Genomic DNA, 25,783 nt, shown 5'->3' with positions numbered 1-25,783 from the left:
AGACTCACACCCTGGATTACTCCAAGCATTCAGGACATGAAATACTGCTCCCACCCTGGTGGTTTTTTTTCCTCTGCTGTGGCAGTCTTTCCACAATGGGCAGAAGTTCTTACCTAGTGCAGAGTTCAACTCTTATGCTGCCCCTTATGTCTTGCATTTGTTCACACAAATAAAGAAAACTAATATTGATGTACATGATGTTCCATATAAAATAAAGGGGAGAGAAATAAATAAGGGAAGTAGCTGAAAGTCCAGGGGGAAAAAACACCCCACCAAAAATCAGTCAGTCTTGTGGGTTGGTTCTTTGAGAGAGCCAGACAAAAGGAAAGAGAGAAACACTGTGAGAAACTATGTTCTTTTGTACCACCAACATTCCTTTTCCTGACTTTCTCATCTGATTTTACAGGACCTACTCTTCAGATAGAGAACAAAGTACTTTTGCATGCTCACTTCTGTACTGAAGTCCAGGTTCTCAGCCTTGAGCAAAGATTTTCTTCTTCAGTTTCTCACTAAGGTAAAACAGTATAATTTATCTATATGCCTCACTGAGAGGTCGAAGTTTGCAGTTATATTACAATAGGAGGTATTGTATACATGCTGGGTATGTTTCAGTAATAAGAATTGAAATTATTCTTCAGAATAACCTGCTGTACCCCAAAATGAAAATCCTCCTGCATTAATTATTCTCACACTATGGTATGGGCTTGCTGGTTTATATTCAAGATTGTTCACATGCTTGTTAGTGGCACAGATTTACACTTTGTTGTTGCTTTTGGTTTGGATTTTTTTTGGTGTTTTTGTCTGTTCTTTGTTTTTTTTAAATTATCTTACCAACCAAAACAAAAACCTCCCAAATGAACACTGAAAGATGACACAAATTTGTATACAAGGAGTTAGATTTCAAAAAAGAGAGTGAAAATACTTACTTATTCAAACAAGTACAAACAAAACATAGTTTCAAACTCAGCAGCACCTCTGAGTCTACCTATAAATGCAAATCAGTTGTCAGATTTTATTTTTAAAATGTCCACTTTTTGTAAAAATCTGAATATACTTGGCAAACCCTAAAAACATTGATTTGCAATTAATTTTACCTCATTCTAGAAACAGCTTACCCTCACTGTTAATCAAAGACACTGCATATCTTATCTATCATAGGGAGTTAAGAAATAAATACTTGAAGAAAATGCAGCATTTTGTGAAAGAATGGTTATACAAACATCACAAGCCAGGAAATTGACAGGTGTTCAAACTTGTTAGCAAGAAAAGACCAGGTTGCCTGTGTCAGTCTGATCTCATTCCCTTTGGAAACAAAGTCTCAGGGTTAAACAGTGCTGAAACAACCTTGGAAACTCTTGACTTTGTAGCTTACATATGCATACAGAAAAGGTACTGAGTAACAAGATCTTTCAGCTGCAATAAAAACTGAAAACGCAGTTCTGAGAATAGCGAAATGCCAGGCAGGAAACTCTTAAAACAGAGATCGAATTGGTGCTAAGCATCTGTAAAGCCAAGAAAAGCACAGGGAATATTACATCGTGGGATTAAACTGCACAAGAGTACAGATACTTCATATCTGACATACAGGCACACTTCAACAGGAACTTAAAAACAGTCAATAACAAAGAGCAGATACTTGGTAAAAGCAGGCAAAGCAAGACAGTAGAGTATTAAGAAAGCATAATCTGAGTCAAAACTATCTTCCAACTTAAAATATTAACTACAACTGAAATAGTTAAAAGATGCTAAAATATCATCAGCTGCCTTTGTAGACATAACTGTAGCAAAACTATCCTGTGTAATTAAAGCTTTCTTATAATTTCTAATTGTATATGTTGTTGTTCAAGTACTCAGTTGACCAAAAATATAAAAATAAATTTTGAAGTAATACAGCACTTTTATTAATTCACCTTTAAAAAAACTAACTCCAGAAATGTACCTGCATAATTCATACAAATCAAAATCAGGAAAGAAATTTTACTTATGGATTAAAGATATGGAAACTCAATTTCAAAATGCAAAACCAAAGCACATACAGACCATAGCAGATCCCATCACAGAGTTCCCAGCTAATGCAAATCCTCAGCTTCCAGGATGCGAAGGAAGTGCGCACTCTGTGGCAGAAGCACACCTCTGGATGTAGGTGCCTGTTGTGATGGCACTTTGGTTGAGAGCATGTTCTTTCATAACAAATAGCGTTATGAGAGCTGTCATCATCATTGTTTACAAGTCGAATCCACCATACAGCTCCTCTGGGCTCAGGAACTATCTTTATCACCTTTCATGCTACTTTCTATACCGATTCTAGGAAAGATCCCTAATTTTGTATGGGGTTCTGTGAAAAGAAGGAGCAACTGAAGACATAATTGCCAGCAGCCCTGAACAATCTCTTTTTGTTTTTAAACTGACGCACACAAGAAAACAGTTTAGCTTTACAAGACCTGCATCATTTTCACAACTTGAACTGAAATTTAGAAGAATTGGTGCATAAACCCACAACAGAGCCCTCTCCCGCTCCCGCTCCCAAACCTACGTTTGGACACTGCTTGCCCAGGTCAAGTTTCTCCGTCCGGAGCCGCTCCAGCGCCATGGCCCCTCCGGCCGCCCCTGACCCAGCGCAGCCCCGGCTGCCGCGACCCCGGCCCGCGCTCCGGGGGGAGGGGGGCGGCGGGGCCGAGCCCGCGGGCTCCTACCTTGTTCGAGGCCATTTCGCTGACGGAGTGCCTGGTCTGCAGGGTCTCCAGCTGGTCCAGGCACCAGTCCAGCTCCTCCATGGTCTCGCTAGCCAGTTTTTGGTAGGCCTCCTCTGCGAAAAGACAGAAAAAGGCGCGCTCAGTTCTCAAGCGTGTCACAGGGCTCACGGGGAGCGCCAGCGCGCCCATCCTGCGCCGCCCGGAGCCCGGACACGGGCGCTGCTCCCTCATTCTGCGGGCAGCGGCGCTGCCCCTCCGCTCTGAGGAGACACCGGGGCGGCACGGACAAGTAACTTTGGTCCTGCGGGGCTCGCCCCTGGCCTCCGCTCCTCGCCGCCCGGGGCCGCTGCCGCCCGCAGCGCCGCCCCCTGACGGAGGCTCCGGCTCCGCTCCGCGCCCCGGCCCCGCGGCGGGGCAGGGACGGCGCGCAGAGCGCGGGGCTCGGCTGCCCAGGCACCCACAGGCACCCAGTCCCCGCCGGCAGGAGCGCTGAGCCGTCCTCCCCGTCCTTCTCTTACCTACCGACCGCGGCACCATCGGAAATCTGCAGGGTAACCTTTATAGAAGGGTGGGGGAAGGTGTAAGAGCACATGTGAGTGCTCCGAACCACGCCGGCCCGCCGAAGCGCCAGCTGTCAAAGGAGTGCTCAAATAACTGCAGTCGTATTTGTTCTAACCCAGAGTCTGTGTGTGTGTGTGTGTGTGTGTGTGTGTGTGTGCTAGAGCAGCACAAAGTATTGCATGTTGGCTGTAAGCACAAAAGAACCGAAGGAAAGGTTTTGGAACTGGGCATAGGAACACAATATGGGAAATGACCATGATTTTACCAAAATTGCTAAATATTCAATTGGAACTAACTGTCTTGCAGAAGTTTCAGTTACAGACAGGAAGACATACCCTTCTTCAATAACTCCCCAACAACAGGAAATCTGTCAGTATGCAAATAATTTTAGAAAAATAATCCTATATAAAGAGTGCAAGCCTCACCTAAGACTGGCTATTTTTTATTTTAATGTAGATCTGAAGGCAAGAATGCTTCTCCACATTGAACTCAGAGCTGAGTGAGTTTTAGCCCAGGTATCTCATCTTGCAAGCCGTGTATCTGATACATCGAGTTTTGAAACTGTTGGCATGGACACATAGATCAGCTACATGCAAACATTCCTCCAAGGCAGAGAAATGTTTCCTCGAGGGGCTGGTTATGGACATCTATAACATCTCCCTTGACTTGTTTCACATCTATAACATCTCTCTTAAGTTGTTTTACATCAAATTAACCATATTTTCAAAATGTCAGACAAGCAAAAATCAGGAAAAGAAATTAACTAAAACTCCTTTTCAAATAAAACATCCCAGCATGGACTACTGCCAAATAGCTCAGTACATTACTGTACAACATCCTGAGGATGCTAGACCTGTATCTTTTTATGTTTCTGAGTACATGCTCAGAAACTTCAAGTTCCCTCACAACTTTTAAACTTCACATACTTGTGGCTATTGCAAAAACACCCTACAATTTTGAATAAAGTTCACTATCATCTGAAAAATAGTAACACAGGAAGAAGTTTGAATTGAGATTAATTGGCAGAACCATTTAATGAAAATTTTTCAGTGTTTGCCACTTCAGTAAACACATTAACCAACACTCAACAAAAACCCTTCCCATTAAATAGTAAACTCTGTCATTCAGATGCATACTTACTACAAATGCTGTCTCATCCAAAGGAATTCCCTGGCCAATAAAATCAGGATTTCCAGCCTGTTTATCTATTGAAAGAGAATCCATGATGGTCTATAATGCAACACACATCACAGATCACTAGTTCTTGAATATAGTAAAACAAATTTGTATGATGTTATTTTCCTGCTAGCCTGAAGTCTGCCAAATAGCAATTCTTGAAAATCAGATACTGGGAACCATGTTTTTCTTAACAAGATCTTCCTTCTTAACACCCCTTCTAATATTTAAGATAGTATGTAGAAGTATGAAAACCACAAAATAAACTCAAGGGAAACAATATTCAGGTAAAACTAATAAAATGTTCAGTTTGCTATTTACTTAGCAAAAATATATACATTACCAATGGCACCTTACATTCAGGAATCTTTATCTATTATTTACCTTACCAGTACATCTCAAAGCACATTAGAAAGCAGAATCCATCACTCACAAGTACCTCACCCTCAGGTTGCTTCTCACAATCTCCCACTTCAGACTGCCACACTTCAAGAGTCTGTGACTGCCGTGCGGACCCGACTGACCACTCAGGCTCAGTAAAATTCTGATGGCCAGTGCTAGGCTTAAGACTTGCTGGACTTGGCACCTCCTGACAATTCTTAGAACCCAGAGCTGTCAGACCAATCTTACATGGAAATAAAAGGTTTTCTAAATGATGGCAAAGTACCCATCAAACAAGCACACCTGCAGTTCTGAAGGGCAGAACAACCGTAGGAAAGCTTTTTCCTGAACAGTACCAAAGCTCTAAATTTGGCCCACACTTTTGTTGTTATACAATGTGGTGGAAAATGTTGAGGTTAACAGCTTTTCAAGTATAACACTCCGGTGCCACTAAGCTACGAATAAAAGAATAATTATCAGCTGTGCAGCTTTGAGAGCCTCACAACACTGTTTCTGACTTCTCTGTTACCTCTAAGATAGCACCCTGTAATTAGATCCAGGACTGATGTACCAATTGGGTTTTTTTGTTTTAGACACATGATCAAGATTTCCCACCCAGATGATGAAGTCTTAAAACAGATTAACTTCCGTAAATGAGAGGCATCTTGAAATGTCAAAGGTTCTTTTATGTCTCATTAGACTCTAATATGAGGAAGAGAACATTTTAACACCAACTGCTTTAAGAATTTGCATGTTATTTTGTATATGCTTTTAGAAAAGAGGAAGTGACAGCAAGTGTTCTCTTTTCAGTTTACAGATTACAGGCAATTCCAATATATGTAGCTTTCAATATGGTACATAGAAAAAAAAACCCAAAACAACGAATGAAAGGCTAACAGAAAGAAAAAGCTCTACCATAATCATTTGGCACTGCACAGCTATTTTTTTAAAGAGTGTTCTACTGTCTGTGTTTATAAAAGACTTGATTCTTAGAACAGTGCCTAACACACCGCCATAGATGGCTGCACTTTAACTCACATGGTTATTTGGGAACAATTTCTGTTCAAAACTTTTGAAGGGAAAAAATTTCTATATGGCAATACTTATGTAGAATGTCCACTTTACGTAATGGTTTGTCATGATTTTCATACATGTTATTCTGCTACTCCTGGAGAACAAAAAGCAATATTATACTTTTCCACTCAAGTAGAAAAGCACTCAAGTGTATTTGCACTAATCTTTGTAGTATTTTAATGAATTTCAAAACAGCAAAATCAAAAAATAAGTACAGATTCTTAATTATTGTCTGATTATTGTCTAATTAGATAATTATTGAGATTATCTAAGTGACGCAAAAAGATCCTGGAAAAGAGTTGACTCAGCAAGCACATAGTGAAGGGCTCTGACAACTTGCCTTAAAATGGGAGTGTCTTGGAGGCAAGACAAGAACTCTGCCAAGCAGTGATGTGATCCAGAGAGTCTTGGCATGTGTACTGTCTTTTGGAGCTGCAGGTTGCTGGAAGAAGCTCTGAAAACCTCCAGGCTATTCTAAATGAATGGAAGGTCTAACTAGGAAAGGAAAGTCAAAGAAGGTGTGCACCCCCTGATAAACAATGCTAAAAATAAACTGGTAACAACAGATTAAAAGAAAGCTGAGGTACTCAACAAATCTTTGTCACAGTCTTTATTTCTCTCTTTGCACACCTCTTGAGAGGACAGAGAGATGGAGACTGGGATAGCAAAGCCATTGTAAGGGAAGATCACCTTTGTGAACACCTAAGGACCCCTAACATAGACAAGTCTATGGGACCTAATGGGATACATCCCAGTCTTCAGCTAAATGGCTGATATAGTTACCAAGCCACTCTCTGTGATATTTGAGAAGTCATGGCAGTCAGGTGAGAAGTCCTTTGTGAGTGGAAAAGATGGTACATTGTGCCCATCTTTAAAAAGGGTAGAAAGAGTACCCTGGGAACCACTGACCTGTCAAGGTTACTTCTGTGCCTGGGAAGATCACAGAACAAATCCTCCTAGAAGCTGTGCTAAGGCATATGGAGGACAGGGAGGTGATTCGAGAGACCAGCACAGCTTCACCAAGCATAAATCCTGCCTGACCAACCCAGTGGCCTTTTGTAGTGGACTGGCTGCATCAGTGGACAAGGGAAGGGCTGTGGATGTCCTGGACTTCTGTAAATCCTTTGACATGGTCCCTCACGACATCCTACTCTCTAAATTGGAGAGAGGTGAATTGGACAAGTGGACTACTAGATGGAAAATAAATTGGTTGGATAGTCACATCTGGAGGGTTGTGGCCAAGGACTCAGAATACCAATGGACATCACTGACAGGTGGTGCCTTCAGGGGTCTTTGTTGGGACCAGAGTTATTTAATATCTTCATCAGTGATGTAGACGAAGGGATCGAGTACACCGTCAGCAGATTTGCAGATGACCCCAAGCTGAGTGGTGCCGTTGACGCACCTGAAGGATGGGATGTCATCCAAAGGAACCTGGACAAGCTGGGAACATGTGGCCTGTGGGAACTCCATGATATTTAATAGCCCAAGTGCTTGTTCTGCATCTGGGTTGAGGTAATACCTGGTGTCAACACAGGCTGGGGATGAACAGATCCAGAGCAGCCCTGCCCAGAAGGACTTGGGTGTGCTGGTGGCTGGTGAGACCCCGCCTGCAGTGCTGCATTAGCTCTGGGCTCCCAGCACAGGAAGGACATGGAACTGCATGAACAAGTCCAGAGGAGACCACAAGCATGATCAGAGGGATGGAGCACCTCTCCTATGAGGAAAGATTGCATTGGCATAATTTTACCTAGAAAAGAGAAGGCTTTGGGATGACCTAATTGTGGTTTTCCAGTGCCTGAAGGGAACCGTCAGGGAAGATAGAGATAGACTTTTTGCATGTGTATGTAGTGACAGGACAAAGGGGGATGGCTTCAAACTGAAAGAAAGCAGATTGAGATTAGGTATTGGGAGGAGATCTTTACTGCAGGGGTGGTGAGGCACTGGAACAGGTTGCTCAGAAAAGCTATGGATGCCTCATCCCTGGAAGTGTTTAAAGCCAGGTTGGATGGAGCTCTGAGCAATCTGGTCTGGCAGAAAAAAAAATGGCCTTGCCAGTGGCAGGGGGTTTAGAAGTAGATGATCTTCCAATCCAAACCATTTTATGATTCTATGATCTACTGTGAGATTCAGACCCTGGACGTTACCTCCAAATTTTCTGTCCATCTTTTTGTTCCTCAGCCTACTGCTTGAAGTTTGGAGCAACAGAATTGCAGAACCAAGACTTTTCAGTTTCTCTTACAGCTACCATTTCAATAAAATCCTCAGAGGTTCAAATCAATAATTTCTTCTGTAAATGAGGATGTTCTTACTTAGAGACTTAACTGATAGCCTAAAATTGAAGTGACTGATATATTTAGTCAATATTGATAGTTTCTATTAATAATAGCCATGTTAGCTTTTATTCAGAACAGAAATAGCATCCATTTTCTTGCAACTTATTTTTTATATATCTACTGAGAAAAATCACACATATTGTGACTCAAAATGTCATCTTTGTGGAGTGTTCACATGTGTTACTGTTGATAAAATGTAATTATGATAGATATTTTTGTGGAACATCTATGAATTTGTGCACATCTCTACATTCACAAGCAAACCAATACCATTGATCAGATTTTAGAGTAAGCATCTGAGAAAACCACTCAGCTGCAGCAGGTTTCTCATCAAGTGCTTTTAAGATCCCACTCATAACACTCATTTTTTCTATGCTAGGAATATCTTCAAGTTTCTTCTCCAAGAAAAATTCCTTGTACATGTTAGTAGCCTTACACATACAGAGACAGTCCAAATGACAAGGATATACTGCTTTATATAAGTAGCACTACCCTTAGGCTGTGAAAACTGCCTTATCTCCTTGAACAGAGAAGGTAGAAACTTTCAGGGTACAATAGGAGGAAAATTATAAATTCCAGTTATGCTTAACTTGTCAAAATACTTGATTATAGTTACATAATAAAAAAGAAGTGCATAAAGAATGGTACAAACAAAACACGCATTAAATGAGGATCTAGAAAAACAGAAATTTTTATTCCTGAAACAGATTTTATTCCTCTCATGGTCTTAGAACAAGCCAAATATCTCATGTAACCAGTATCTCTGTGTACTAAGACTCTATGTCAAGGGCAAAAGGATAAAAAGTATGTGGTTATTTTGTTATGAGACCAGGTAACAGGAATACTGCAGATATCCAGGAAGAACTTACTAGGCTCTTGAAACAGGCCTAAAACAGTTAGTTTCAAGTAAATAAAACACTTCTGATTCCTTTAAATAAAGAACTGTATCATTAGGCTCTCGCTATATGGTTCAGTTTCTCTGTGTGAGACTGCTAACTTGTGCTGGCTTTATTTTTTTCTGTAAACATTTTGTGTATTTCTTGAAAAAAAGGTCTGAAACAAAGTTACTTATACTGATATAATTTGCCCCAAAGTCTAGAAGAATTTCTGTATGAAGTATTTGCAAATTCATCTAAACAAACAGTCCTGAGATGCCATAGTAAGGCAGAATATTTTTAAAAAAAGTGTTTTCAGTTGAAGCCAAGCAGGAAAACATGCATTCAGTACAGAGAGTATTTTTAAATAATTTACTGCCTCAATGACAAAGCACACCAAAATTTTGCAGTGTGAATGTTTAAATCCACTCTTTCCTATTATCAAATATCCAGAAAAGCGAAATGAAGGTTCTTCTGTTACCACTCATCCCTACCCAGTGCTCCTTTCCTCTCTGACCAATTTGGCATAGTACTAACACATTCCTTACTCCACTGCCTGTAAGAATTTGCTAGAAGGACCACTGTCATTTACTCACTGAAGAAAAGAATTAAGCCTTTTCATCAAACAATCAACCTTGCCCAAAATGAAGCAAAAAGGGGACGCTTTTGATTTTCAAGTAGCTCAAGAAGCAAAATGTCCTTTTAATGTAATTTTATTGCTTTTTTCATGAAAAAAACTTAATTTTGAGAACAGGTCTGTTTCTTTTTTAAATTTCTTTTTCTCTCAAAAGTTATGAGGGAATTGTGTCAATTCTATTCTCTTGTGGACAAGGAGTTCAATAATGGATTCATTGCTCAAGTTGCTTTCTTGTCCTATTTTTGTATCCTAGAAAAAATATTTCTTCTAGTGGAAAGGGTATATCCTCAAATCAGTTTCCCCTGTAGCTGTAAGCCAGTTTCTTTCCAAGAAGGATACTGCTGTTGATTCAACATAATGAGAAAAGTGAAAGGTTTTCAAAGTGGAACAAAATCAGAGGCAACAGGCATGAACTAAACAACAGGATGTTCCCTCTGAACATTGCAAAACTTTCCCTGTGAGGGCGACTGAACACCGGCACAGGTTGTTCTGTGGAGTCTCTATGCTTGTAAATCTTCAAAAGTAATCAGGACTTAATTTAAGCAACCAGCTACAGCTGGCACTGCCTAAGCAGGGGGATTGGACTATGTGGCCTGCAGAAGTCCCTTTCTGTTTCCACCATTCTGTGATTAAATTAGCAATTGAGAAAATAAAAGCCATTTTTGTAAAAGAGTGTGTGGCTCAAATGGTGATGCTGTCATGTTTGCAATTCTGTAGTAGTCTTTGGGGATCAAAGGATATTACACAGTTCCCATCAGGATCTTGTTGAAGAGCCCTTTTCGTATATATTGGTATGGACATTATGATGAAAACAAGAAATAAAAATCACTAAATATAAATGTGTAAAATTTCTTTTCTGAATGGATACTCTTCTCAGATTTTTCCCGGTGAATATGTGCTGAATCAGACTCACTCTACAAAATGTGCAGATCATGTCCTCCATCTCTTGTAAAATTCCATACTTCTCTGTGACAGTGCTGAAGAAGTGAATAATCCTTTTGCTTACAAGTATAAGACTAAGATGGTGCATAAAGCCTTGTTTTGGTTAGGTAATTCTAACAAAACTTTTACTATTGTCATAAATACTTTCATAATCTCCTTGGTTTTTGCATAACTACTTATAAATATATTCAAAACATTATTCTAGTAGTACTCAAAAGACATATTCAGGATTAGATGGTATAAATCCATTAAAATTCAGGGTCTTCTCCCCTAGTTTTTTTTTCTGTTAATGTTCTTCCAATATGGATAAATAGGAAGTTTCTCCCCTTATAGACCTGCAAGTATAATTTTTCTTCTCATTTTGCTTTTTGTCAAACCACGGGAGAATATAAAAGACAAAGAACGTAATATGTAAAAATCAAAACAGAAATTAAAAAAACCAACCCAAGTAACATGATCTAACATACAAAACACAAAACTGAACCATGGAAGTTATAAAAGCTTTTTTGTAAAGAAGGAAAAAAAAGTAACAGTTTTAGTCCTAGTAACAAAATTCATGTGTGGACTTCAACATTTCCAGCAACTGCATTTTAAAAACAAAATAAACTGTTCTGGGATCTGGGGGCCAACACCACTTTTCTCCTGAAGAATTAGAGCATCAGCAGCTGACTGGAGCAGAGCTCCTCTACATGTTGCTGGTGAAATCAGTTCACCCAAGAGAAATATAAGTCTTTCAAATTTTTTAGGGAAGCATAAGCATTTTAAATGTCATCAGTCATCAGTCATCAGTTAAAATGCAAATACTGGAAAATAAGATACATACAATTTTTAAACTATATTATTAAGCAGTGCCAGGCAACTCGAGGATGGATCCACCATGGGCCAAGGCTGAGTCTGTCAGTGACCATGGCAAATACCTCTGGGATAATGTATTTAAGAGGAAAAAAGTTATTGTGCAGAAGCAAATTGTGGCCAGAAAAGGTGAGGATATGTGACAGAAGCAGCCCTGAAGACACCAAGGTCAGTGCAGAAGGAAGAGCAGGAAGTGCTCCAGGTGCTGGAACTGAGATTTCCCTGCAGCCCCTGGTGCAGACATGGGGAGGCAGCTGCAGCCCATGGAGGAGACCCATGCTGGAGCAGCTGGATGCCTGGAAGTCAGCTGTGACCCCACAGGAAAACTGTGCTGGAGTAAGGTCCTGGCAGGGACCTGTGACTCTGTGGGGCACCTGATGGACTGCCTGTGGAAGCAAAGCTGGAGCAGTTTGTGAAGAACTGCAGTCAGTGGGAAGGGCTCACGCTGGGGAAGCACACAGAGAACTGTCTCCAGTGGGATATACCCCATGATGGAGCAGGTGAAGGAGTCACATCTTGAGGAAGAAGCAGTGACAGAAACAATGTGTGATGAACTAACCATAACCTCCATTACCCACTCCCCTGCAACACTGGAGGGGAAGAGGTAGAGGAAACTGGGAACAGAGTTAAGCAGAGAAAGTAGGGGACAAGGTGGAAGGGTGATTTTAATATTTTGAGATGTTAATATTTGAGTTTTAATTCTCATTATCTTACTTTGATCTGATTGTTAATAAATTAAACTAATTTTCCTAAGTCAAGTCTGTTTTGCCTGTGATGGTAACCAGTGAGTAATCTCTTTCTGGTCTTATCTCAACCTGTGACCCTTTTGTTATTCTTTCTCTACCGGTCCAGTTGAGAGAAGGAGTGATAGATCAGGTTTGGTGGGCACTGGTGTTCAGCATCATGCACATCAAGCTTATTGTACCTGCTAGAGGGAAGTCCCTGATATGAGGAGTTAAAAAATACCAAATATAGTTATGATGAACATTTGCTTTGATTGTTTTGGAAGTCATTGTGGTAGACAATGAAATTCAATGAGGAATAAAGGAGCTGATTGAAAAAGAATGAGATTAGCTATAAAACAAGAAGAGGTGCTCAATTTGGTAAGACTCCAGAATGAGACAATGAATTTTCCAAGAAGGAAAATGTTATAAATAGATAATAGTCATTAGATAATAAAACTTTTCAACAGGAAAAGAATAGCAGCTAAAACCACAGCTCAAATGAATTTTTGTGCATAACTCCCACTGACTGCAAAAAACCAGAATTTCACTGGTGTCACTCCAGAGTTGCCAGGAGTGATAGAAGGAGTGATGAATAGAGGTTGTAAAATGACAGTGGTGGTTGTGTTTTCTTTTTTGACCTCTTGAGGTGTGGCCTCAGCAGTGCCAGGGGGAAAATCCCTGCCCTGGCCCTGCTGGCCACAGCATTGCTGATCCAGGCCAGGATGCCATTGGCCTTCTTGGCCACCTGGGCACAGCCTGGCTCATGTTCAGCTGCTCTCACCAGCACCCCCAGGTCCTTTCCAGCCACTCTGCCCCAGCCTTGGAGCTGCCTGGGTCTGTTGTGACCCAAGGGCAGGACCCAGCACTGGGCCTTGTTGAACTTCATATTGTCAGTTTCAGCCCATCTATCTCACATCCCCAAACCCCTCTCAAAAGCCTTCCAATACTACCATCCAACATGATGTGGTCCCCAAACTTATTGAGGATTGCTCAATCCCCTAATTCAGATAATCAATAAAGATATTGAACAGGATTGGGCACAATTCTGAGTCCTGAGAAACACTGCAAGTGACCAGAATCAATTAAAACCTGACCATTTTTAAAGAAATGTGTGCTCATTAGAAATAAGCACATAGCAAGCTAGAACAAGTGGCTGAATATTCTGCCATAAGAAACTTTGAATCAGGCTTTGATTATCAGGTAAATTCTCTTAACCTCTGTGACACAACTATTGGTGTGACTCTTGATTACTTAATGGGTTTCACAATCTGTTTTAACCTTAAATGTGGAAGAGTGTTCTGATTTAAATTCCATCTGGTACAGTGTAAAGGTCACTCTTTTTTTAAGGCAAGAAGAATGTTTTGTATGCAGATCTATAATTTTAACACCTTGTCCTCTAAAAACAGTACATCTCTGCAAAGGAAATCATGGAAAAATAAATGGCTATATCTTGGACAATAGGTAGACATCAGATTTTAATAGTGGCATACTGATTTACTGTAGGTGAGGATGTGGCCTGTAGCTTGCATTTGTTTATACGAATTAATTCAAACTAAGGAGAAAGAAGATAAGTCTGTAAAGTTAGTCCAGCAAACAGGACAAGCTATGTGTTCCAGCGAGTTTGGATAAGTGGTCAAGGTAATGAAATGTGAAAGGCAAAAATGAGTGTTTTACATAATCTACACAGTTACCTCATATTACCACAAACCTTCAAACAGTTCATTGTCAACACAGCATTTTTTTCTCAAAGATAAATAGCAGTCCCTAAGCTTGGTAGAGTGCTGCTGGCCTTGCTTGCCAGGCACAGGCACTGGTGCACTGCAGCTTGGGCCACCCTAGTGTGTCTAACATGAAGAGCCACAGGATGAGGCCGTGCTGGACTGTGTGCTGCTGAGCTCACAGCAGGAAGGTATGTGCTGTGTATAAAATCAGACAAATTATTTTCTTCTCTGGGATGATTCAATGAAGTGAGCCACATGCACCTAAAAGTCCTAAAGTTGAATATTTTTTACCTCCTGCCAGCAATGCTTCATAGTTTCATAGAATCATGGAGCAGTTCAAGTTGGCAGGGACCTTTTAAAGGTTGTCTAGTCCAAACTTCTTGCAATGAACAAAGACATCATAAACTGGATCCATTTGTTTAGAGCCCTGTCCAACCTGAATTATTCCTATAGAAATTCTGTCCTGTAAAATTCTGAGGACAGCTCATAACTTCTTCTAGAATTCAGATGATCCTTGCTTTGACTGTGGATAGGTAAAGACCTAAGTAATTTAAAATATTTGGGCTTTCCCTTGAGGATGAGGAGAAATGCACCTTCAATCTCTCCCATCCCTTCAAGCTGAAGAAAAATTTCAGAGCAGAGTCTAAAGGAATATGTACAGATAAAGAGTAGGAGAAGCACATAAAAAGTGTTTGGAGACAAGAAAACAAGACAGATTCAACTGACCAAAGAACTCCAATGTCTCCATATGTTACAGATGACAAATCTGAAATGGCAGAAGCCTGCTTTTGAGAACACTGCTAAAGTTTAATAAATAGCATGTATATAAGGATATAACAATTCTTTTACCAGCCCACAGAGAGCTCCAAAACTACTCTTGCCATCCACCTCCATGTGCCAGCAAAGTTTTTAGATTTAATAGAAAGCCACAAGAATAATTAGCAGAATATGACAGCCATTAGGAAAAAAAAATTGAAAGAAGAAGATTAGGATTAATTTCTTTATATTCCAAAGAGAACTCTGACCATACCTGGAAATGACAATCTTTTCTCAAGTGCTGCATGTAGCTTGCTCAATAAATATGTAAGGAGACAGCCCAAAGGAAGCTCAGCTTGCTGTTGCAGATTAATGAAATGCTTTGCACTACAGGCAATATGCACACCCAAATTACATACTGTAACACAATATTTGAGCTGCTCCACACAGTAGAAGCCAATTATTCTTGGCAAGCATCTTCATCATGCCTTCCAGCTCCCCATCATTAACATGTAGAGTATCATCACATGACAAGAACCCAGCCAAAAATTCTATAATCCCTTACAGATGAAGATGAAGTGGAAGAAATACTCAATGTTTTAGAGTAAGATTTCACATAAGAGTAGCATTCATCTGCTCACAGGTGTTATCAGTATAGCTTTTTGCAAGCCAGAATAACAGCTGAAAATTCAGTTTATCTAAATTTATGGTGCCTATCAGTCTAATGACTTCTCGTTTTACTATAGAGAAATAAAGTGAGGCAATGGGAAATATTAATTACATTGCATGAAAAAATCAAATAAACATAATTTTTTTCATGGACTTGTATATTTCTACAGAAGTTTGGTCACTAGTTGGTTTAAAATGGATTAAATATACATACTATAGTAATGCTAAAGACGTTAAAAAACTGAATTTCAAGTCTCTTCTGATTCTTACTTGCATTAAGAACACTGGATTATGACACAGTCCACAAACTAAAGTACCTGTATTCTGAAAGAGAGGCACAGAGGGGGAAAATAAGTTATGAAATCTATACCATCTACCTTGCTTATCCACAACTGTGATCAGAAGTCAGATCTCTGAAATTCAGCTTAGGATTCCACCTAAGAAAAACACTTATCTAGAAGTAATCTGATTAAAAATGATTCTCAGTTACCCTGTTATCTTCAAAATCTTCAAAATTTTTTCTTCATACAACAAGAATAATTTTGGGTCACAATTTGACTTGCATCACCAATTGCATGAGAATAATTTTGGGGCAAAATATGACTTGCAGCTAAAGTTAATATAGTAGTGATAGCAAGCTCTCAGAGAAAAAAAAGACATATCTAACTCAAGTGTTCCATAACACTGCACCACCAAGGGCTGTGATACTTGAATGACAGTCCTAAGTGTACCCAAAAGAGCAAAATGTTACACTTGGGAAGGGAGCAAGAGTTCCATTTATATCTGCTGCAATAAATAAAAATATAGGAAGTCTCTGTTTGAGTCTGCTCGGGAAGCAAAGCTAAAAATATAAGATTTTCTTGCTTATCATAAGAAAAATTTTGCTATTAGCAAAGCAGTTAGGTGGAAGAAGAAATTCACGATGAAAGAGAATGTGAGAAGAAATGTAATCTCCCTAGCATTTAGGTGGAATTTGGTATACTTGTGGGTGGCTGTGTGCTAACAAAGGTCACGATTTGTTGGTACAAATACAATTAGTGGTTTACAATACAGTCATCAGCCATGAGTACTGCATCAGATCTGAATAAAAAAAGCAAAGGTTGGGCAAACCAAAAAAACCCCACATTGTTGCCACATTGTTTAACATGATAAGGAGGGCTATGTAATTAACTCTGTCAGAAAATGAAACTTATTACTAGGAAGGAAAGGACATCAGCTGATAAAATTTTCAAACATCATCCACACAACAGAAGTCCTGAGATGCTTGGGCATCCATGCGACAGCCACAATGTGACAGAGGAGGAATATGCTGAAGGAAGTGCATTCCTAAAGGAATTTTTCTCTCTGTTGTTCCATGGAGAAATTTGGAGTGCCAGAAATCAGACAGTTCTGTCATATTTCTTTTAAATTCTAAATTATCATTCCACCAAAAATAGGTTAAACTCATTTCAGCAAAATTCCTAATGTTTGCTACATTTTTAAAAATATTTAAATATAAAATGATATCTCACAATATGTCACTAAATGGGTATAAACTTTTGGATGGGGATAAGAGCACACTACTCAACAGTGAAGGACAAGTCCAAAACAAATGTGTTTCTTGGAACCAGGGATTGTATTCACCTAATCCATCGCAAATGAACCTCCTACCTACTGAAACTAGTCCTGATTTATGTAGCTGGAAATAGAAACTTTTATCATCCTACAACAAATTCCCAAATGATTCAGTCCTAATACATACCTAAAGCACATTCCATGTGATTAATAGCTCATAGTTGAAATTATTGTGGAAATTTACAGACAACTGTTACCCAAAAGGAAAAGGTTGTCATGGTGAGCTCAGTACCTCTGTATCTGACATCATTATTCCCACAGATGAGTGCAGCAATGGGGTATCTCCTTAGATCCTCACACTTGGTGATGTTCTAAAAAAGACTAAGGTTAATTTTCCCTTGACTCATATTTTCTCTCCTATTTTAAGATAAATGAGAGCAGTTTTGGCTTATTAATAATTTAAAATAATTTTGATTACTTTTGTTTACTATTTTAGATGCAAATAATTCAGTTAATGTCTTCAATAGCTCTAAGTTGCTCCCAGAATTCAGCACTGAATTTATAATTTTCTTACTTTGCTTTCTTTCTGCTTTTTACATAGACATATGTTTATACTCCCTACATATAAAGGTTTATACTCCCTACATATAAAGTACAAAGGATTTCACTGCCCTGCTCTACTTGGCAAAAACCTATTGAGAAGTACTTCACAGCCTTCCTAGATTGGCATTCTTAATCACTTTAAATAGATGGTGTAAGGACACTCTATGAAAGTCTCTAATATGCATAAACATTCAGAACCACTCACCCAAATTCACAACATCCGTGGCAGCAAAGTGCATTAAGGTAGTCAGTGGTGAGATGTTAAGCTGTGCTCCAGAATTTCATTTAAAGATTTGAGACCAGAAAGTTGTTTATCACTGAGCATCTGCACACGTAAATTCAGTCTGTCCTGCCATGTCTTTCTAAATCAGAATCACAGAAGCACAGAATAAGCTGAGCAGAAAGAATCCACTACTGGCCCTGCACAGCACCATCCCCCAAAAATCCCACAATGCCCAAGAGCATTGTCTATATAAGACTCCTTTACTTGAACATTAATTGCAAATCCCCATGAACATCCATGAATAGTGTGTAGCCAATTTTAACATTCATGTCCCCTTTGCCTCAATTATGAATATCCTTTAAAAATTAATTACCTTCCATGATTTAATTTTTTTTTTGATGAAAGACTGAAGTATAAATTCTCACCAAAGAAATATAAAGTATTCTTCAAGTTCCTGCACTCCAGCCAGGTGATGCTCAAATAATCTTTTTCCAGAAGGATATTTTTTTATTTGTCAGTCAGACTATAATTAAACAAAGATAAAATATACAGCAAATGTACTTTTCTGATTCCATGTGGTACCTCCTTCATTGTGTGAAAGATTCCTAACAGAGCAGTGCATACTACAACATAATTAAAATTTGGAATCCCATAACAACTATTACAACACTAATGAGGTAAATAATAATGTCAGCCAACATCCTCTGGTAAGAAGGTTGAAAGAGTAAGGGATAATAGATGTCAATAGACTTCAAAGAGAATGCCAAGTTGAAATGTAAACAAATGTAAAGCACATAAAATTTAAATTTGGGTTTTTCAGTGATGTCATCTTGCAGTATGATGTCAGGCCTGAAGAAAACAAGGTATAGGTAGAAAAGTGAGGCATTTTTGTTCGAAGTCCACAAGAAAGGACTGTTTCTTTCCAATAAAATAAAATTAAATTAAATGCAGATGCAGTACCCAGGGCAAGATGGTTATTATTTTTTAAGCTATTACTCTGTAAGTGGCAGCATATTAATTTCTTTCTTCTTCTTTGTCTGTTGGAACTCATTGACACAAAAGGGATATTTTTGGTACAGTTAATGTAGCTCTATGCACATAATGTCAACGAGACAAAAGGATGTTATTGATTTTATGGTATTTTTCCAGCTGTGTTGTTGATGTTCAGATAAAGTACCTAGGAAAAGTAGTTTATTCTTTTATCACCAAGTTAAACGCAAGCATGACCTTTAAAAAACTCTCTATAACAACCTTCATGGATGCCTAATGGTTTTTTATTGTTGAACATTTCCTGAGCTATTTCATTATTTCTCTGAATATGCTTACATAACCTGTATACTTTGCTTTTATTTCATACCCCATTTAGCTATTATTTCTCTTTTTGGAACTTATGAAAAACCCATAATGATTTACAAGGAATTCCTGCATTTAACTATCAGAAGTCACAAACAAACATTAAACATGCAGTTTTATTCTTAGAGTTTCCTTGAATTCAAAGTCAGAGCTATTTAATAAGAGCACAGCTCTCTCCATTATTATCTTTAAACAAAGTCAACAAAAACTTTAAAGAACTTTAAATTGTACACCTAGCTAACTATGAGGCATGGCCTTTCTAATTTTTCTCAAAATATTGCCCAAAAGACTCTAGATTTTATTGTTTATATTGATTAAGTGTAACTTTATGCTTTAAAGCCTATTGCTTTTTCTTTTCATGTTGTTAGCATCGATTTGCAGAACCTAATAGCTCAGGCTTGCACAGGCAAATCTAGAAAATAAATAGCTCCTCTTATGAGCTATTACATGTGTTAACCTGATCAGTAGGAGACCTGTAAACATCAATGCAATTCCAGTAAAAGTAACAAAAGCATCATTAAGGTACAAAGAAACATGTTTATTAGATACTTCTTAGAAACAATTTCAGGGCTTGAGTAAGAATATACCCAGCAGGTGCTTCATGGCAGCAGGATCTGGCAATTGGCATGACCTTGGTCATAACTTTCACCAAGAAAATAGATAACAGAGCAGTTTTGAAACTTTGTGAAAACATTAATATAGACCTGATCTCCCTAACTAGCTCAGTCTCTGTATGTTCACATAATTCATAACACCCCTCCGATGGCTACTTCTTTTTTAATATGCCAAAAATTAGCCATTTGCATTAGGGTTTAAATACTTTACAAGCTGTCTTTAGATCTCATTCCTGACTCAGTCCTGAGACATTACTTATCTGGTCCCTTCTCCTTTAAACTGTGGGATTTGCAGTTCTACTGCAGTTTCACACATGCAGGGTCTTGTCTATATCTTAGCAAGGCTATACCATCCTGACTGGTATATAGGGTATGCCCCTATGTTCCAGTTGCTATTATGTATTTAAAACTGCCAAAATGAAGACTGCTGCTGTTTTGCATCAACCACCTCTCACACCAAATAATGTCATCAAAGTGAATTTTTTCTTCATAGTTCCATCATTCCTTTCTTTTGAATCTACCCATCTATAACCTTCTTCCTTTACATTCTAATAATAATAAAAACCTCTTTGAGACACAGACCAGCAGCTATAGCTTATCAGTACAAGCCCTCATCCAGGTCTGGAGCTGCTTATTGGTACAGTGGTACTGACAACAAAAAAGGACACTTCTCTTGTTATTAAATCAGTGATGCTAACAATCAAGAACATCAGAGTGTGGACTCTTCAGAGAGACTGAAAAACCCTATGTTAAAAAGTTGATTACCCGCAACTAGTAAATTCTTCCAATACTAAAATATTTACTGTTTTTCAGACTTTAGCTGGAATGAGTTAGTCCTGACACTGCAAGTTATAACCAGGTGACAAAAATATGTCAGCCCAACACCCTTAGTATTTTGACTTTTTCACATAGAAGATCCAGTTGTGTGGACTGCTTCTGTTACTGCCTTCCTACCTCTGATTATGTAACAGAGGATAAATAGTCAACATCCAGATTTAAAATGAAATCTTCCAGGGTGCTCATGTTAAGTGTTAACTCTGTTCTAGATTTAAAAAGCTGCACAGGACAGAAGTGGTGAGGGGCAAAATGTACAGAAATTATATATGTGCTCATTATTTTCCAAAGATGACTATATCATCAATTTTCTTTCATAGTATTTTCTTTTTTTAAAAACAAGTAAATCTATAAGTGTTAATCCTTTAGGAAAAATTGAGTGTTCTTCTAAGATTCTGATTCTGAAAGGTAGCAAAACACTATTGTGTTGTTGTCTTTCAAAACATCATTGATACCAGAGGTATTGCAGCATGAGAATATCCAGGATGCTTGCAAGAGGCATCAGTTGCAAGAAATCTGTGCAAGCTTCCCTGAAGCTGTGACTGTGCCATGGGCACTGTGCAGAATGGCAACCACTTCACAAAACAGCTCAGGCTGGACTGAGAAAGAGCACAAGAAAGAACTGATATTTTGTAAAATACATCAGTGCTGGATGGCTAGTCCTGGGAAACACAGTCAGACCTCTCCTTCTCTGACTAGTGTCTTTATTACATAGATACTGCTTGTGTATTAATAATGTAAATTTTATTACATGAAGTGATGCAAACAGAACTACTTCCAATTCTTGTAGATCTTATACCTTTATGATATTGACAATAATAAAGTTCTTCATTATGATGTTTTAAGCAAATTTATCAGAAATGTGAAAGATAAAATATACTAATGAATATTTATAATAATAACAACTACTAGATAACTAATCTAATGATAACAGCTATTTAATTCAATAATTCACATTGTAAATGTTACAATTCAAGATAGAGTCACTCGACTTATTTCAAGGACAGCTCAATTACAATAAAGCTCCTTTTACAAGTACATTTAAATAATTCTGATATAGTCTAAGGATTTTATATGGTGAATGAATTCAGGTCAAGCACCAAATAAAGGACTACAGGTAATACCATTTGCATTGTCCTTAGCCAAGTTATTTCATGAAGCACAGTATCTAAATGAAGGAAATTTGTCATTAAAGGGATTTGGAAAATCTCTTTGGAGAAATACAGAAAGTATCACCCTAAATTCTCACTTTCTCTCTCTCTCTCTCTCTCTCTTTTTAATGCATAATTCTCTTTTTTATGGATTATCGAGCAAATAGATATGATATTAATACACAGTATCAGATATATGATGTATAGGCTTAGGCTGAAGAAAACTATAAAAGTAACTAGGAAAATTAAATAGGAGCTAAGCAAGCTGAGAGTGTTTTACAATGGTTGATGTGTACTCAGCAAACAGGGGCATTCTCATTTCAGGGCAACCACTGCTCTCTGGGAAATTAGTTTAAAAGTGTTTCATTTAAGTGAATTTGTGTCTACATCCATAAGGCTACAAAAAGCTAGCCAATTTAAGCAGCATTCAGTTATAATCCAGTTACAGAGTGCCACAGTTAGGCACACACTGTCTCTTTCAGCTGTTTTCTAGACTGTCTCATAAAGTATCTGCTTTTAAATCTGAGAATGGGAACTGTTTCACATTGCTAGCAGGGGGATTTTTCAGAGATCACAGTGACATGTCCAAAGTCAACAGAGGGAAAGGCACACAGAGTTAGAAGATCTCCTCTAAGCAGATTGCTGACTTCTAGATATAGGACTAAAGGAGTTGCTGTAATCACATGTTAATGTTCTAGACAAGGGAGATTTGACTCTTTCCTGACACTATTGCTGTAAAGCACCCTAATTTATGGCTCTAGGACTTGAAGAACAGAATTCTCACTCATTGCACAGACTTGCAAGATCTTTAGAAAGGTACATGTATCCCCACATGTATCTCATGTGCAGTGTATAACTAAAGCCTAAACCAGAAAAAATGTCATCCTACTGATGCTGTCTCATTTGAAGCCAATTTTTAAGCATGTATTAAGAAGTAGGGACACTAGAAATATCAAACAACAAAAAAAGGAATAAAGCCATAAAGAAGACTAAACAGAACAGTTACAAATTTGATGGGGTTGAATAAGGCATGCTGAGATTTATTTGTAGGTTGAAAAGCACATCTGACATCTGATTTTGATTTGACACTTTATAGAGAAGTTGTTTATGATTTTTTTTTATGTTTTTATAGGGATATTGAGGAATTAGAGGAATTAATTCAATAATTCTTATACAAGGAAATACAAAATTATTTCTACATTTTATGAAAGTATATCAGTTACTACCACAGTGTATTTTTAAGGTGATTCCAATTAAGAGACCTTGTTTTCTTCCTCATCAAAACACAAATTTAGAGAAGCATCTAAATCCTCTCCCTCACAAATCCAACTAACTATGAAAGGCTAAGGGAATTGGGATTGTTCAGCCTGAAAAGAGACCTTATTGTGCCTTTTGTTTACATAAAGGCAACTTACAAGAGCGTTGAAGAGGTGCATTTTATATGGGCAAGCATAGCTTTAAACAGAAAGGAGAGAGGTTTGCTTTAGATGTCAGAAAGAAATTCTTTACTGTCAGGATGGTGAAGCACTGGAACAGGTTGCCCAGGAAAGTGGATGCCCCGCTCCTGAAAGTGTTCAGGGCCAGGCTGGATAAGGCTGTCAGCAGCCTGGCCAAGCTGAGGCATCCCTGCCCATGGCAGAGGGTTTGGAAGAAGATGATCTTTAAGGTGCCTTCCTGCCAAACTGTTCCATGGTTCCACAAACATGACCACGCAGATTGCAGACACCTAAGAACTCGGCTCCAGCGGCGGGCCGCGTCGGTGGCAGAGCTCCGGCTGTGTGTGTCCTGTTGGGTCAGGAGCGGCGCAGGAGCGGCACGGAGCAGCCCCTGCTACCGTCACTGCCACCGCCTGCCGCAGCCCCCCGGGCCGTGCCCTCCGGCCGGCCGAGCCCCGTCCAGCCCTGGCCCCGGCAGCGCCCTGCGCCGGACGAGCCGCGTTTCCCGTGCTCGGGTTACCCTGCTCTCGTCCCGCCATCGGCCGAGAGGCGCCGGGCAGCGCGGGATGAGCAGGCGGCGGGCCGGGGGAGCTCCGGGCAGCCGGCACCACGGGGAACAGCTCAGCCGAGAGACCGGGAAAAGTTGCTTTCCTGAAGGCACTGAAGGCTTGAACAATGCGGCTTGCAGCCGAAGCATCTAAGACCCCCCGCCAGGGGCTGAGTCTTTCCTCTTCCATGGTGTTGTCCTGTCACACCTAGCATCTCTGTTTTCAAGAGCGTCCCACCTAACTACAGCAGCAGGAGGATGAGAAGCACCTGGCACCGTATGGCTATTTCAGCACCATGGATGATGGGGTTTGACAACTGACATTCCATAGGGTGTATTTAAGCTATAGGGATGCAATGCCTGAACGTTCAAGATGATGCTGGGAAAACTGTGTGGAAAGAACAGGCATTAAGAAAGGTGAGTGGCAGCTGAGATGTCAAGGCTGCAGGCAGGATACTGCATCAAACTGCTGACTCTATGTTGTGGAAAACAAAAGGGAAAAAGAACTTCAGAGAATTTATGAGATAAAACACATTCCAAGCCTGAACTGGTGAAGAAACTGTGGGAGAGGAGGATGGTGATTAGTTTGTGAGACTGGCATGATGACATCAAGTCTTACGGGACTTACACTGAAATCTGCAGCATCCATATAGTGTGTCAGTCTGGTGTGCACCTCATAACATGTGACTTGGCTGATTGTCAGGTATCCTTATCAGCTGTTGCTATAAATGTCCCAAAATCTCTGTTCTTACGTGCTTTCTTCTCCTGTCCAAACCTTTACTCACAACACTTTAAACAACACTTTATGTCTTGTTTATACCTCCCCAACATATTCTATATATACTCACATGTACAAAATCCAACAAACTCAATTTTATAATATTATGCCAGTTCATTTCCTTGAATGTAAAGCAAAATAACCCTTTGAATGAAATGTATTAGCAGCATTTAAGCCACAGGTTTTTTACATAGTAATACCAATTCCTGGATTGTTCCTGATTTTACAGTCAGATACATTTTAGCAAACAGTATGCAACTGATGTACTGTGAACATAATGAATCATTAGCACTCCCACCCACCCAAAAGTGAGAGCCAAATGTTCAGTCCTAGCAAAAATACTTGAAACTCCATTACTTTTCAAAATAATTACAGCTGCTGGTCATATGTATGACTTCAGCTCACAAAGTGGGAAGTGGCACTTTGATGGACTTGCAGAGGCAAAGCATAACACATTGACAGAGCAGTAGACACACTCTGAGGTGCTTTTTTCATTGTAATATCTGCACTTCACAAATGTTACTTCTGTTTTAGAAAGCTTTTCTTCAAGTGGATGTTTATGCACAGATAATGAGATAGAAAAAGCGTATAGAAATTGTACATATTCCTTTTCTGCTAGTAAGCATATCACTCATTTCAGATGCTTTTTTTTCTTTTTCAATTACAGGAAGTGAGTAATTTCCACAGAAATTAATAGGCTCAGAAAGGTCGAATTAGAAGAGAAAGGAGTGGAAATTTAGCAGCATTTTCTTAATCTGATAGTCATATATTATTCTTAATCATGGTGGCAGCTGTCTCTTACAAGAATGAAGACAATGTAAGGGAAGAAATAGAAAAACAGACCCTGTCCTATATCTGTGTTCTTCAAAATAGTGATTCTTCTTCAGAAGGTCAGATGTGTTATAAAACCGTTCTGCTGCATCAACAGGATTAAGCTACAGTTGGCCTTTGCTTAAAAGACTGAAAAAACTGTCAAAAATGGTTTGAGGCAACCAGGCTTAATCCATTTACAGACAGCTCCCTAAAGCCATGACTAAATTCCTTAATTTTTAAAATTGGACTGCTGTTGTCGTCACTCTTCCAGACACAGCAATAAAGGTGCAAATACCAACCGGCCATCACCTTTTTCAATGAAAAGAACTATAATACTACTAAGTGGTGAGTTGTGAGAGGACTGCTATGATCCATACCACCTTTTCAGTGAGGTGAAAATACAGAGAAAGAGAAACAAAAAAAGTTAAGTAAAATCTTAGCCAGGCCTGAAATAATGTAATCAAATCCTACTCACTGAG

At 39.1% G+C, this 25,783-nt stretch overlaps 1 protein-coding gene across 2 annotated transcripts in view; it reads right to left on the bottom strand.

The window, feature by feature from the left end:
• Positions 1-25,783, bottom strand: part of PDE4D (phosphodiesterase 4D) — a 354,696-nt gene that overhangs the window by 44,820 nt on the left and 284,093 nt on the right. For both annotated transcript variants that reach the window (XM_071425362.1, XM_071425363.1), the window contains exon 6: positions 2,694-2,806. In XM_071425362.1, coding sequence (XP_071281463.1) covers positions 2,694-2,806 — 113 coding nt within the window. The remainder of the gene's footprint in view (positions 1-2,693; positions 2,807-25,783) is intronic.

The sequence above is a fragment of the Agelaius tricolor genome, unplaced genomic scaffold, assembly GCF_023055355.1.
Source record: "Agelaius tricolor isolate 1412-34295 unplaced genomic scaffold, bAgeTri1.0.p SCAF_4, whole genome shotgun sequence".
Taxonomy (NCBI): Eukaryota; Metazoa; Chordata; class Aves; order Passeriformes; family Icteridae; genus Agelaius; species Agelaius tricolor.
Note: the sequence above shows the minus strand (reverse complement) of the source record. Positions and strands in the feature narration are given on the sequence as shown.